Below are 14,662 nucleotides of genomic sequence, written 5' to 3'. Positions count from 1 at the left end.
ATTTTTTTATTAAGGATTGTCTAATTTGTCTAACAAAAAACATCAGAATAATTATATGTCATTAAATATATATTATATTTTATTTATTCTGTACACATGATATTTTTTGGTGAGTTTTTCCTTGTAAGGGTCTGAGGACAGCGGTTGTCATATACTGTACAGATTGTAAAGCTGAGGCAATTTTCTATTTGTGATATTGGGCTATATAAATATAAATTGATTGATTGATTTATTTAGATGTATTTTATATATATATATATATATATATATATATATATATATATATATATATATATATATATATATATTGCTCTATATTTGATGACCACGCATTTGAACCATTTGAACTAATGTTCCATTGTAGACAACATCACTATCCAAGGCTGGCAAAGTGTAGAAAATGATGCACAAGACATATTTTGAATATTTCTATATTTAATTTGATAGTGCAGCAATATAAAACATGTTGTCCTGGAGCTTTAAATATTTGTAGAAACAAGCAGATACAAAACAAACAAATTAAAGCGGTGATTTTAAAGGAAGGGTTCAAAAACTTAGTATATCCTATTGTCATATGACAGTATTTGACTTTTTCTGCATGTGTGTGTGTTTCTTTGATGAATCCTCCTTCCTCTTTCTGCTGCTGTGACTGCTCTGCTGCAGCCTGTAGGTTTTTCTAGCCTGGACTCGCTCCTTCTCCAGGACTTCAGTGTCATCCAGAATCTCCAGGCCTGGGAGCTGACTGATGACATACTGTCTAAGGAAAAATAAATAAATAACATTTGAGCAAAATCTAAAAGGCTTGATTTGAAGGGTGTGTAAATGTTTGCTATTGAAAAATGGACACTGCTTCTGCTTGCTTCAACTCCGGAACAAACATAGAGCGTTCACATTTCCACAACACAATGGGATGCAGCATTTAATAATATTAAAATGCAGAATATGTAAGAAGATTGATTGCAGAGTCTTCTGTTGGTATGGTTGGGATGTGGAAGGTACACTGATGCACCTGTTGTGGCATTGTTTACTGAGAGATTAAGAGCTCATGTGTAGTGTATGTGTATTTATTCTTAATGTACATCAAACAATGTCCATTTTACTTGTCATAAAAATAGAAAGTATACATTCTAAAATTGCAGGCATGCCTGTCAGCCAAGTGGATAATGCTAATGAAGTGGAACTGAAGTGTTAACATTGAGAATTGGTTGGTAAATGGTCGGTCCAAATCACTGTATCAACTCTTCTAAATTTCAGACATGAAAGTGATGAATCTTTACAATATTTTTTACAATATTCTGTACCCCACCCCCTTTTGTTGGTTTGAAAACATTTGTTAATGCACTTGTCAATTTTGAGATTGTAGGCTATTTTGACTGAAAACATCCAAAAATACACATTTAGCTGTTTATTTTTGCTACATTTTGTCTATTTGCATCTAGTTTCATTGTTTTCATTGTGATGTTACATTTAGGCCCCATGTTCTTGCACTGGTGAACCAGATGGGGCCGCCACAGTACAAGTAAAAATGTCAAACATTTTCAAAATCAATACATGCTGCAGCAGGGGTCTGGGTTTGATGGATCTTGGACATTTAACATTTACACCATGTTCACTTGTTTTGTTGTCCAGCTCTGGTAAAACATCTGTATTTTTAACTTATGTACCGCATGTAGGATCAGGTTGCTTATTAGCGGTGCTATAGCCAGGATTATAGAAACGCTTTAAAAAGGTCATGAGTCCAAGTCAAAACAACTTACTCCTGAAGAATTCTCTAAAATGAAGATCACACTTCTTGGGTTTCAGTTGGCCCAATTTTTCTTTATGAATGTATTGGTTTGATTGTGTTGAAGATTTCTGCTTCAAAATTTCAATATATTGAGTTTAAAAAAAAACTAAATTCAGCCTTTAAAATACTCTCCATATTTAAGTTCTTAATTGCAAGTCCCTCCAGCTTGCTATGATTCCCAGAAAAATCATAGCCATGACCTTGTTTACAGGCATAGTTATTGTATAGAGACTTCAAAGTCAAGTGAAAACCAGTAAGATTATTTTTCATACACAAAGAATACACAGTGTGTATAGTGGCATTCTTGATTTTGGTTCTATAGTTAGTGAGCAAGTAGGGAAAATAACCTTGATGCTCACCTGTAGTCTTTGTACTGGTTCAGACTTCCTCCATTGAAATAGCTAGGTGCTGCTTCATTGTTCATCATACTGAGGATCCTATATAGGAAAGGAATATACAACCATAAAGCAGGAAGGAATGAAAATTGTGGTTAATATGCACTAATATAAAAACACAATTCTAGGCTCACTTTATGTTGGGGAACTTTCGTCGAATTTCTTCCACAAACACAGGCAGATTGTTGATCTTGTTCTTGTTGATGCACACTGTGGTGACACTCGGCATGTAGGGGAACTTGATGTGAGATGTGTAGCTGTTGCAGTCCAGGATCAGAGTGCTGAGCTTCTCCAGCTGTCCCAGCAGAGCCGGGTTCCAATAAAGACTGAATGAAGGACAACACACCAAACTCAAACTGCTCAGCTTTGTGGACAGATTAATCAGTATACATCCCAATGTATGCTTGTGTGATTGATATAATATTCACCTACAACAGGATGCTGTATCCTATAATATGCTATTACAAAATATTAAATATAAAGGGAGGTTTAAACTATGACTTCAAGCAGGTGTTACACAAACAGCAATACCCTAATATTTCTAATATTACTTTAGGTAAGGAAGCGTCGGTCAACTACTTTAGTGCAGACGGAAAGATCTTGAGAAAAGGATACTCATCCAGCAGATTGTAACTCAGGTCCAGCACCTCCAGTGTGTCTGTCTGTGTTAGAATGGTTTCATAGGGGATTTCTGACAGGCCCTGGTAAGCCAAAGAAAGCCACTGAAAGCTTGCGGTGTGGCCGGGTTGACTGTGTTGGCCTAATGTATAATGATCCATGACCAAAAAACCTCAGCAGGGAAATCTCTTCAGTTCCTCTCCACTTGTATCGATAGAGATTGGGATCGTCGGATCCTTGAATAAACAACAAATCAATAAATGGTTAATAGAAAGGAATGACTCAGAGTCTGATGAGTCAGAAAGTGGTAATGTTTTGGTTTTCATCTCATTATCAGCTGAATAGAACTGACAGATTACACATGTTATTCTCCAGCTTTACATAATATACTACATGTCCAATTTTGCCAACAAAGGCAACACCTATTCAGTATAATGCAGACCCATACAATAACACAGCAAATCAAATGACATATGTCAGGCTAATAACTGCACTGCTATATTCTTCTAGCTGTATTTGGGCATTGGGGTTGGTGCAGAATTATGCAACAATTGTTTTCACATGTATGTACACACATGTACAGTGTCGTGAAAATGAATTTGCCCCGGGGGACAATAAATCTAATCTAATATATGTGTTATTATAGAGATAGAGGATTTCAATTTGTAACAAAACCATTTTATTATTAACTCACATGTTTCAGGTATCACATCATATGAATATGATGTGATACCTGAAACATGTGAGTTAATAATAAAATAATAAAATAATAGTTTGACAATTTGGTAAAAACACTTTTATCCCAACAGAAGATAGATATCAATCTCTACAGAGCTGGATTGCAAAGCAGTAGCTGGAAGCAGCGGAAAACATCTAGCATGGCTTATCACAACCACTAGGAACGGAAAGTGTTAACTTCTAAAACTGCAGCCACAAGGTGTGTTATGCCACCTGAAAGCCCTCTTTACTCTCCAACGTATTATGGATTATATTTATGGAGTAAATTCTTAGAGAGACTAATATCAAGGTTATAGACTCTTTGTATAAATTACTTTATTCAGTCTTTTTCATATCCCATGCCTGCAGATGATACACTGTGAAGTAAGTGAGCAGTAAGTGCACTTTACATGTTACCTAAACCAGCAAACTCCATAAACACTGATGGTGAATTCTCAAAAGTTAAAGGAATTTCCTCCTGACTGATCCAAACTATCATAAGGTTTGGCAATAACAAGGTTTTTTTTAAATAATTCAATCAACCATAACAACATGTTGGCACTTACCTTAAAATGTAGAATTATTTCAGGTTGTCCCTGCTACTTACATATTAATCTAGATGCAGCACACACATGTATCACAGATATATGTTTGTTCAGTTTTAGCTGGACTTACCGAGCTGAAGAGGGTGTATCTTTTAAGTGCATGGAAACCTCAGAGAACTGCTTACAGCTCATATAAAAGGCCCTCTTTCATGCCCCGACTGTAGATCACATGATGGGGATAATCACATTGCTGCTTGTGGTTTGCAGAACCCACTGGACCAGATCTAAATAGCATTGATAGGGTTGGATTCTCAAAAAGGGGAAAACAACTACCCCAGCTTATAAACAGTGAAGAAATGGCAACATTAAATGTTGTTTTACTGTACCCAAGGTACCCGCTGATCATACACAATGGCATATTATTGGATTGAAAAATGAATCGACCTCTATATTATGAGCTCATTTTGGAGTAGATGTTCACACAGGCACTTTCAGGACACATCGCAAGAATTCTCACAAACACTGATTTTATTCTTCTTGAAAACTGTAAGAATATTTTTTAATTACTTTCAAATTAAATTAGACCCTTTTTTTTTCTCAATGAAATTAAACACGTTTATAAATGGAAAAAATAAATGATAGTACAAAATGTCCCATTAGAGCTTAATTTACACAAATCAAATTTATTTTGATGTTTTTTTCTGTTTACAGTGCCAATTAAAGTAAACATGTCTATGAATGGAAATAATGAGGTTTGACGTTATCTTTACAGAAATAAAAATGATGCGCATGATTCAAATCTTCATAGAAACATGTAAAAAAAAAAGCAGATGGCTTCCCACGGCAAAAACTTGCTGCTTGGTCAGCAAGTCAGGAAAATAGACTAAATAAATTTTTCTTTATTCTTGTGAGCTATACATACTGTATATAAAAACATTTACAGTGGTTAATTTGAATAAATGCAATGTAAACAATGTTACTTTTTTTAGACAGAAATTATGACTCATTATAAATGATATGAACATTTCCAGGAAAGTTCCCTTTCATCCTTATTGAAAAGTTGTCTGGTATTGCAGTTTATATGTCCCGAGGATCAGTCCTTCCTCCGTCTGAAACAACACAGTGGCTCATGGCTGTGATGCTGAATACACTGAATTCAAGTTCTTATTGAACACACAAAGCGTTGACCTCTACTTGTCTTGCAGTCCCTGATTTGCCACTTTGCTCTTCTCCATACCAGGACGCACTTTTTGCTTCCCTTCATTTTGGACCGAGGGGGCATCTTTCTCCAGTTAGTGTAGCTGACCGGTTCACCGCCCGACCACTCCCAGCGTCCTCGGCCATCCCTATCATTCAGTCCTTAAACAGTTAAGAGAAAAATGAATCAGTTAGAGTAAAGAAGTTGTACTCTACACTGGAAAAAATATATTTAATAAGTGTTGCAATGAAAGATTCAAAGCTACCCACCTATCCAAAATGGTTTTCTTCCACCGAAGTCCCACAGCCAATCCATGTCAACTTTAGAGAGAACGCTTGCTAGAGTGCCTTTATATCTAAAATAAAAGAAGGAAGGTTGTGTATTATAAAGGATAATGCATAAACATTCAATTCAGATTATATAGTTTTTATGCATGACAGACAACTCATCAAAATAATGTACAGTATGTCCATGTTTTGTGCCTCAATTTATCTGCATGTCTATTCTTTACCACACAGAATGTTTACAAGCTCCATGTTAAACTTTACCTCTCCCTGCACGCCCTGTTAGCAGTGCTCCATGTGACCTTGTGCTCAGTGCTGAGGGTGTAACAGTAGCCACTGTGAAAGGTCCAGCCCTGAGGACAATTCTGAGCACTCACCATCTATTATTCAGGAGGAAATTGGCAGATAAAGTATGTTGACATTTGTAGGTGAATATGAATTTTAAATTCATTTATAGTAAATTATTTTAGAGGTCTATCAACGTTTTATCAAGTAAAGAGACAGACATTCCATATCGACATAGAGATATGCTAGGTTTTATTCTAAATCCACTATTATTCTGTCATTAAATATTCAAATTTACAGTTATCATTCATATGTACGGTAGTGATTTTCATCGCTATGCTGACGACACCCAACTATATGTATTTACTTCACTATTTTTGCAAATTACAGCTCAGGCAAAAATAATTGCTGTGATGGGACTTTGTAGCTGTGTATAAAGAACATAAGCAAAACAGCAATGTTCATTTGGAAAATATGCTATCATCCCAGCATCCCAGAGATGCAAAGAAGCTAGCGCATGCTTATTACAAGTATTATAATATGTAAGGAATACCTGATCATTTGGTGCCCAGGGTTTCCAGGAGACACCATCGCAGTGAAAGAGCTGATTAATGGTCTGGTTGAAATGCAGGAGTCCCATCAGTTCTGGTACACAGGGCTTGGGTACGGAGTTATCTGCTGTAGTCTATGGCCCATACAAATTTACAGGAAAATCGATTTAGTTCTGGTTTAACTGGAATGCAATATGTTTTCCCACAATGATCAAAACTAGAACATTGTAAATAAGACATAGAAAGTTTGGAAAGAGTAAGGGGCATTATATTTATGAGGCATCTTCCTATATAGATAGCTAACTACATCCAGAAAGAGCAACAAAAAATGACCAAAAAAATGGTGACGAGCATGGATGAGATTGAAGCAGTTGTAGAGATGAGTTACAGAGACACTAACTCTTAAGTCAACTTATAATAGTTGGACAGGTACGTCATTCAATACTGGTTGGTAACGGAAAAATTAAAGAATCCACCTTCTCCAAACTGAAATTGGCAGCCATGAAGACAATATCAAGCTAAAGAAATGAAGTGACAAAAAATGAGAATCTCCATGTGGCATCCTGGCAAATGAGAGAGTTACTCTTTGCTGACTCAACATAACACACATTTTCCAAGAAGCAGAAGACGACCAGTAACATTTGTACTCACATGTCCTTTAGCCGGTGCTGTTTTTTGAGGTTTTGAGATCTTTCTTTGAGGATCTGACTTTGACTTAGTAATCACAGCTGGCACCTGCTGCAGTGCTCCCCTGCTGACCACACGGATGTTTGCCTTTCTGCCCTTCCTCGATGGAGTGGTGTCGTCCTCTACTTTCATTTGCATGATACCATGATACTGGAATTAAAAAGACAACAGAAATTATGATGTTTCTGACTTTACAAGGTTAGGTCAGTTCGTATGAGCTGCTTACCGTGTAAACAGTGTCTGTCCCGTTGTGAAAAACTGTTGAAGGTGCAATCTGAAAGATGAAACGGTAACGGTTTATAGATATTTTTAAGATGGAACAAAGCCAAGATGGAAAGTAAAATGTCAACTTGGATAAAGTCAAATCTAGCGCTGATCTTTAAGAACAGGTACTTACAGACTTTGGATTGCGCATAACTTTGAGTTTCCTTTTTGGGACAATTGTTGCAGGCCTGGAGATGCTGTCTCCACGGGTCCACACTGCTGATTCTGTGCCGAGGGGCAGTTTCTCTAGTTGAATGGATCCATGCTGTGGGTATGTGTCTGACCGAATCTCTTTTCCTACAAGAACAGGAGCCTTCTGATGCTGGTGTAATCTCTGCTGTCCTGTGGTGTTTTCAGTTTTAACAGACATGTAAGTGTCTTTGGGCAAACATCGACATCCAAAGTTTTAAATCAGAATGAAAATACTATACTGTGGTGGTAAGGTTATACAGGTCATTACATACATTTCAATCCTTTTAAATCTATATTAAATTTTTAATTTAATTAAAAAATGGATAATGTGAAGTGATGCAACCTTGCAAAGTATTGTAGAAGATCTTAAAAATACGCAGCCGGGATTTAGTTTTACCTCTTCCCGAGTCCTTGATTGTGACTTGAGCCTTGTTGATGCGGCCAATCATTGTGGCTTCAGGGAAGACCAGCAGCACTTCAAACGTCTCTATAGCCTCCTCAAGGTGATCCTGAACTATCTCAGTTTGCCAGCTCCTCTTTGACACTCCTACATAGGCAGAAAAATCAGAACCTTTTACAAGAGCTGGTACACTTTTTTCAGTTTTGTACCTTTTATTTTGCAGCGCACTGTAAATAACTGACATAAGTTATGTTTGTTTTAGTTGTAGTTGCACCCAGAGTTCCCCTTACACCCAATCTACCTCCCACTCTCTATCCTCTTTCTCACATAGTGTGCTCTGTGTACAAGGTCCTCACCACTGATCTTTTATAATGTAAGTGGTGGTTAGAGTTAAAAGGGAAATGGCTTTATGTACACTGTGGTCATAATGCTCCAGTTAGCGTTTACAAAAACACAGGTGTCTAGGAATGGCAGCCTACCATCCTCTTCCAGTTCACCCATGAATATGTGGTTTCACATATTGATCTATATATGTATTATATATCAATCAGTATTACATATTCATCTTCATCCATATACGACCATCTGTCTTCAAAACATGACTAAACCACCTCCATTGTAACGGAGCAAACTCCATCTACTGAGGATGTGGCTAAAGATCAAGGTTGAGAAATACAAATCGAAGCAGCACTGTTGCAATTTTCTGAGTTTTAGTTGCTAGTATAGGTCATGCATCAAAAACACTGGACAAACACTTCCCATAATGCAACTCAATTGTATATTTTTGATAGATCCTGCAGAAAAAAATGCTCCACTCCCAAAGATTGTAAAATGCTGTCGTCTCCAAGGCTAAAATAACCTTGATGACGTCATCAGGGTAATTATCTCAGACTTGACAAAGCTGCACCGAAGCCACAGAAGAGTAGTACTCAGTGAGTACTACTTACCATGATGAGTAAACCAAACTTTATTTGTAAAATCTATGAATTTAAAAAGCACAATGCAAGCTTTCTCGATCATACATAGGATTATACAGGACATACCTGGATCAAACTGAATGAGGGAAGAAGGGTTTATGATGAAATCTTTTCCAGCTGTTGCGGTCACCTCCTTCACCTACGATAAAGAAACATGACACAGAAACAGATCTTAAAAAACTAGTAAGCAAAAGGCGAAGCATCAGGTGAAATGTACTTATGAAGTGAGTTAAGTGCAGTTCCCCAGTTTGAATAATAAATTGACTTTCAGACCTTGACAGTGATATATGAAGACTCTGCCAGGTTTCCTTTTCGGATGATATCCAGCGAGAAAGTTCCCTGCTCCTCACACACAGAGTACTCAGGCTGCGACAGCTCCACGCTGGACCAGCTGAATTTAAGTCTGCAAATGCAATGTCAAGAGTGAAGACTAAACTGTAAATTCAAGATGTCATAGAAATCAGTGTTATATGTTTTTCTTACATGTGGGAGGGCCCAGTGTTCCCTAAAGAATCCGACACTGTGAACTCCAGGCTGTCTGACAGGGACTCCCTGTCTGGGTTGATGATGTAGGAAATAGTTCTTTTGTTCAGCTCCATCTGAGAGAAGCGCTGTGGTACAAAACCACCTGCAAGAGCAAAAACAGACATTGTTTTCCCATTCTTAGCTAAGCTGTGATTGACATGAAAATAAAATGCATTTTCTGACCTGTAGTAATGTTTTCTAGGTAACCAAAGTAGGGCTGGCGAACAATGCTGAATATCAGCTCTTCTTCTCTGCTGTCGCTGTCTTTGGCCTTTAGCTCACGAGATGAAATAAAGATCCCGTGTCGTCCGTCGCCTAGAGGCTCTGCTTTCCAAAGAGGAAGCAGCTTCACAACCTCAGGACAAGAATTATCCAAAGGTTTGATCTGAAATGATATATAGTTTGTTAATAAAATAGAGATTGGTTAACATGAACATCATTGAAAAGAAAGTAGTTTGGACTTGGAAATTATGTGAGCCTATGATAAACACAGATTAAACTATCTACATTTGTTTTCCAGAGCACCAATGATGCATACTGCTAAAGCGACACACAACTGATCAGTTGTGGTAGTTTAGACAACATCACTTCTTCTGCCTACTTTTTCCCCAAGAAGTGTTATTTGACAAGATTACATTTATTAAATGCACCAGTTATTTTTCTTTTTTAGTTTTTAATCAGATTTAGAAGTACTGTCATTTCAAAATATATAGATTTCCCAATTTTTGTATTTTAATTATTAGTTTTGAATGCATTATGTGTTTCGACACACATTAATGAAAGTCAATAAAATCAAACACTGCCATGACACATGAATTTATAGCCCTAGACATAACATTAATGTTATCTTGTTCAACATCTTTACGTCATCAAGTTTAGCTATTTAGCGTTTTTGGTATTTCTCTCACACCACTACAATAAACAATATTTAGCTAGCTATTGGCCCCGGCTGTTTCCTGACAAACGACATTACGTCCATGCTGCTTAAAGCAAGACTACCTAGCTTTTTAAAGTAGAAATAACACAGTCTTTCTTTTTACAAATGAAAAGTTGAATTCATAATAAATAAAACACACATTGCTTAAGTCAATACACTCTGAGGTTTTTCTGCAACAGTCTTAGTTGGTCTGGTATAACCAGTAGTTTAGTGTGGCTAATGTTAGCATATGTTATGTTAGTTTGCCAGTTTGCTGGCTTTACGACTTTTTACTTGTGCTACATTTTAGCCTTTACCATTGTCACTTGTGTCCATATTGGTTGCTTTGCAGAACACTTTTGTGAACATTGTTAAATCTTGTTACACTATTTATGGAAAACAAAAAGGCCACCATTGGAAATGACCAACATGGGTATTGTATTCTCTTCCCATTGGCTCAAAGAGGATCCAAAGAGTATAACTTACCATAACTTATTCTCTATCAACCATATTGGAAGGCTGTGACTACTGTAGTTGAAGTTGCTGGAGAGTTGTGACACAACCACGAAGCCTCTAAACACACAAAATACACCCTTTATCACCTACCTGAATTGTGAAGAACACAGGTTCCTTATGTAACTTCCCATCCAGCAGGAAACCCCGTTTGGTGCTGTCAGAGGCAGTAAATGCAAATCGGTCGATCTGCGATGGCCCCCCATCATGTTTATATGTTACCTCCAACTCCTTTATGTCTCTCTGGGTGAAGTTTGAGCCAGCAGTTAGTGTGGTAAGACCTAAAAGCAGCATGCCATATTGGGGAGGCTGGAGAAGGACAAAGGTCAGGGCGCTGGGTGGAGTGTCAGGGTCAGACATGACAAGGCAGTCAGGACCCAGGATCATGGAGGAGCCTTGTGGAACTGAGATGCCTTTGTTGGATGACAGAGATGGCAGGATGCGATCAACCATTTCCACTGCAATCTCAAAGCTTCCATTTTGGCTAGTTTTACCATTGCTCAGGACAAACCTGCCAAAACATACAGCAGACTGGATGTTAGGCTGTCCGAACAAATGTGATCACTGTAAGAAATCAATTCACAGGAAAGCTAGACAGGTATGTCTGTCTTATAGCTAGTGCAACAACAAAGTGTAAAAACGTTTTGCATTATTTCAACTTTTTTCCACACAGGATTTATTTGAATGCACATTAAAAAAAAAGGCAATATTTTGCCAGGAGCTCTGCACCGACAACTCAGCCATTCTAGGAACAGAATTTCGCCATTGCTCGGGAGGTGGTAATAAATCCAGGTTCTACATAATTTTGTTTTTTTTAGAGGTTGCTTGCAGTGCTGTTGATCGTGATTGGGTAACCACAACAAGGACAAACACAATGGCTAGAGTCTAGCAGTAACAGGGATACAGGACACAGCCAAACACTGTATGAGAAATTATAAAGATGAAGCAAGGTTATCAAAAAATAAAGGATTGGATAAAGGAAAATATGATATGCTTCTAGACACTGGACGCCATTTTGCGCAACCAAATTGTTGGTTGCACAACTGATTCATTCAGGCTCAGGAAGAGCCAAGTACCTGTTCAAGTTATGGCAAACCCTAAGTTACAGGCTGTTAAGACTTATATGCTAATGCTAGTTCAGCTAAGCTTAGCATTGTGTCATTATTTGCCTATGCCTGGGGGTGACGGGTGGAAGAAGATTTATTTGTCATGGCTATCCTTACTAATTACATCTTGGCTGTAAATCATAAATACATAATGTAATAATAACATACTAATGTAAATATTGTACCATGTAGTTAGCATTGGAATTGTTACACCCAAACAACATCAAATATGTATTGTGTGAGGAAATAATATTGGGAATCATCAGGTTGTAAGGCTTCTAGACTTACTGAAAGGTTTCTGTGGGTGTGGTGGCTCGGTTGTCATGCACATAAGCCACAATGTTGGCTGCTATGTCCATCTGGCTGAAGGTGGAGATGGCCAGTCCAGGATGTTTGATGTACTCTATGTGTCCATGAGCAGGAGGGTTGGTGATGATGTACAGAAGTTCCTCTGGCTTTTCTGCGCCATCTGTGGCTAACAGCACATTTGTGGTGAGAACCACGCGATCTCCACGGCCGATGTTCAATGTCTTCACAAACATTGCGATATTTCCTGGAGTGGAGGAGACATTTAAATGCTACGTTAAAACTAGAACTCCATCAGCTTAAATTGATTCAGGGCCCAAGGCCGGAAAACACGGTGTGGCCTGGCAGTCACAAGCATATCACAAGTAGAACATTTGATCCACAGCTATGGCTAATGAAGAATTTAAGAGTGAATTCCTGTACCCTTTTCCAGATCTTTGACAGATATGTGGAAGTGCTGTGGGGGTGATTGATTCTTCCCATCCAACAAGTAGAAGACAAAGAAGTCCTGTGTTTTAGCACCGTGCAGGCCTGTGTGCATGTAGCGCAGAAGGTTCATGTCCACCATCTCCTGGGTGCAGTTTCTCACCGTTGTCAGTGTCACCCAGTCCTGACCTTCCTGAGACAGGAGCACAACACCTCCCAGAGTCATCTCAGTGTTACAGCTACTATTAGGCAGCATAGGAATTGGGACTGAATTGATTAAATAGTGACATTTCCCTTAGGACACTATAAGTAAACAAAACATGACACAAATATGATATAAATGTCCCCAATAGAGGATTTGCTCCAGAAATGTTCTGTGTTCAAACCAATTCCCAATGATGTATTCAGATCCTTTTATTAAGTACAAGTAGAAATACCAGAGTGTGAAAGTTAAAGTCCTGCATTGAAATTATAATTTAAGTACAAGTATGTAGGTATTATCAGCAAAGGTTAATGAACCCATAATTACAACAATTGTGTTGTGTTTTACCATTACCATATTGGATGATTGTATTATTATTACTGATACATTCATGTGTAATTAGTAAATTACTGTTGTAGTTAGTCAAGTTGGAGCTGATTTGAACTATTTCTAATTAGATACTGTTGGGCAGTTTCATATATTTTACGTACAAAACATGATGCATTGTTATCATGTCTTATAAATTCACCATATGTTTTGTATGTAAAAATCTTAGTCTGAAAAGTAACTCGTAATTAAAAATGTTAGATACATTTTGACTGAATTGTAATGGAGTAGAAGTATAAAGTAGCATAAAGTGGAAGTACCTCAAATTAGTACTTAAGTACAATACTTAGAGTAAATGTACTTAGTTACATTCCACCACTGCCAATTCTTCAGTTCAACTACATTCTGAATAGTGGTGTCGGTGTTGGCTTTAAAACTGCTGCACATTCTCCTTTGAGTTCTCACATTTGAGGTAAAAAGCCTTATAATTCACAGTAGTGTGTGCCATACTGGCAATGTGGAGCAGTGGCACCAATGATCTACTGGGCACAAATGGATAATTCAGTTCCAATCACTTGAAGGAGTTAAACTGACATGGGGACATAATATCACAATATTTGATGTGTATCCTTAAAATGTTACGGCACTGCACCAACCTTAAGCTGAAGTAGTCCTTGGGTTGGAACACTCTCAAATATATACATGACCTTTGACGCAGGAGTATCACTGTCCTGTGCAAACAGTGTAACGCTTGAAATAAGCCTGGCTTCTCCTGGCTCCACCTCCAGTCCGTTGTTCCTGAAGGACAGAAGATTTAGACGAGATTCAGTTGGCGTGATGATTCACTTTAAACAGGAACTGTAGTGAAGTCTAACCTGATGACATGAGGTTCCTCGTCATTGACCGGCAGCACCTTAACCATCACTTGTCTTTGGAGTTGGTGACTGCCATCAGTCAACTCGATGGTAAAACTGTCCTCTGTATTCTCTGAGTCATCGTGCATGTACATCAGATCCATACCTAAATGATCATACAGATGTATTTGACTTATAGAAAGATGTAATATTGAGGTGATTCTTTTCCACAAAGGCCTGCATGCTTAGTTTTATTTCCTGCCATTTCAGAATTCTAAGAGAGAGTGGAAAACTAATTACTCAAATACATTTTTTTCTTGTTGGTGACATCAGAATCCAGGAATTTGTAGAACTGTAAGATTGATCAAAACGTATTCTCAGCGTTATTTAACAGCAATGTCTCTTTACCTGGTTACTGTCACGTCTGTGCCTGAACTCGCACCTGCCACGCCCCCCTCTGTCTCCACTCACTCACCTGCACTGCATCCACAATCACCGGAATACTGATTGCCAGCACCTGTGTTCACAGCATAAAGTCTCCTCACTCCCTTCACTCCGCATCTGGCCTCGTACAAAGTGGACTAAACC

General features: G+C 38.0%; 2 protein-coding genes across 3 annotated transcripts in view; both read right to left on the bottom strand.

Moving 5' to 3' along the window:
• Positions 1 to 570: 570 nt before the first annotated feature.
• LOC115023934 (leucine-rich repeat-containing protein 72) lies at positions 571 to 2,960 on the bottom strand. Its single transcript, XM_029455300.1, has 4 exons — positions 2,797 to 2,960; positions 2,316 to 2,507; positions 2,146 to 2,223; positions 571 to 757 (listed from the first exon to the last, which is right to left on the bottom strand). Exons 1-4 carry the CDS (start codon positions 2,958 to 2,960, stop codon positions 571 to 573), a joined length of 621 nt encoding a protein of 206 aa, XP_029311160.1.
• Positions 2,961 to 4,857: 1,897 nt separating this feature from the next.
• frem1a (Fras1 related extracellular matrix 1a) overlaps positions 4,858 to 14,662 on the bottom strand; it is a 30,602-nt gene continuing 20,797 nt past the window's right edge. For both annotated transcript variants that reach the window (XM_029454874.1, XM_029454875.1), the window contains 17 exons: positions 14,096 to 14,240; positions 13,877 to 14,018; positions 12,689 to 12,884; positions 12,248 to 12,512; positions 10,947 to 11,364; positions 9,608 to 9,809; positions 9,383 to 9,527; positions 9,173 to 9,302; positions 8,966 to 9,038; positions 7,920 to 8,069; positions 7,464 to 7,672; positions 7,293 to 7,340; positions 7,031 to 7,216; positions 6,382 to 6,513; positions 5,808 to 5,923; positions 5,529 to 5,614; positions 4,858 to 5,420 (listed from right to left, as the gene is read on the bottom strand). In XM_029454874.1, the coding sequence (XP_029310734.1) occupies positions 5,218 to 5,420; positions 5,529 to 5,614; positions 5,808 to 5,923; positions 6,382 to 6,513; positions 7,031 to 7,216; positions 7,293 to 7,340; positions 7,464 to 7,672; positions 7,920 to 8,069; positions 8,966 to 9,038; positions 9,173 to 9,302; positions 9,383 to 9,527; positions 9,608 to 9,809; positions 10,947 to 11,364; positions 12,248 to 12,512; positions 12,689 to 12,884; positions 13,877 to 14,018; positions 14,096 to 14,240 (2,846 nt within the window). In that variant the 3' untranslated portion in view covers positions 4,858 to 5,217. The remainder of the gene's footprint in view (positions 5,421 to 5,528; positions 5,615 to 5,807; positions 5,924 to 6,381; positions 6,514 to 7,030; positions 7,217 to 7,292; positions 7,341 to 7,463; positions 7,673 to 7,919; positions 8,070 to 8,965; positions 9,039 to 9,172; positions 9,303 to 9,382; positions 9,528 to 9,607; positions 9,810 to 10,946; positions 11,365 to 12,247; positions 12,513 to 12,688; positions 12,885 to 13,876; positions 14,019 to 14,095; positions 14,241 to 14,662) is intronic.

This window comes from Cottoperca gobio, chromosome 18, assembly GCF_900634415.1.
Source record: "Cottoperca gobio chromosome 18, fCotGob3.1, whole genome shotgun sequence".
In the NCBI taxonomy this organism is placed as follows: domain Eukaryota; kingdom Metazoa; phylum Chordata; class Actinopteri; order Perciformes; family Bovichtidae; genus Cottoperca; species Cottoperca gobio.
This window is presented reverse-complemented; position numbering and strand designations above follow the sequence as displayed.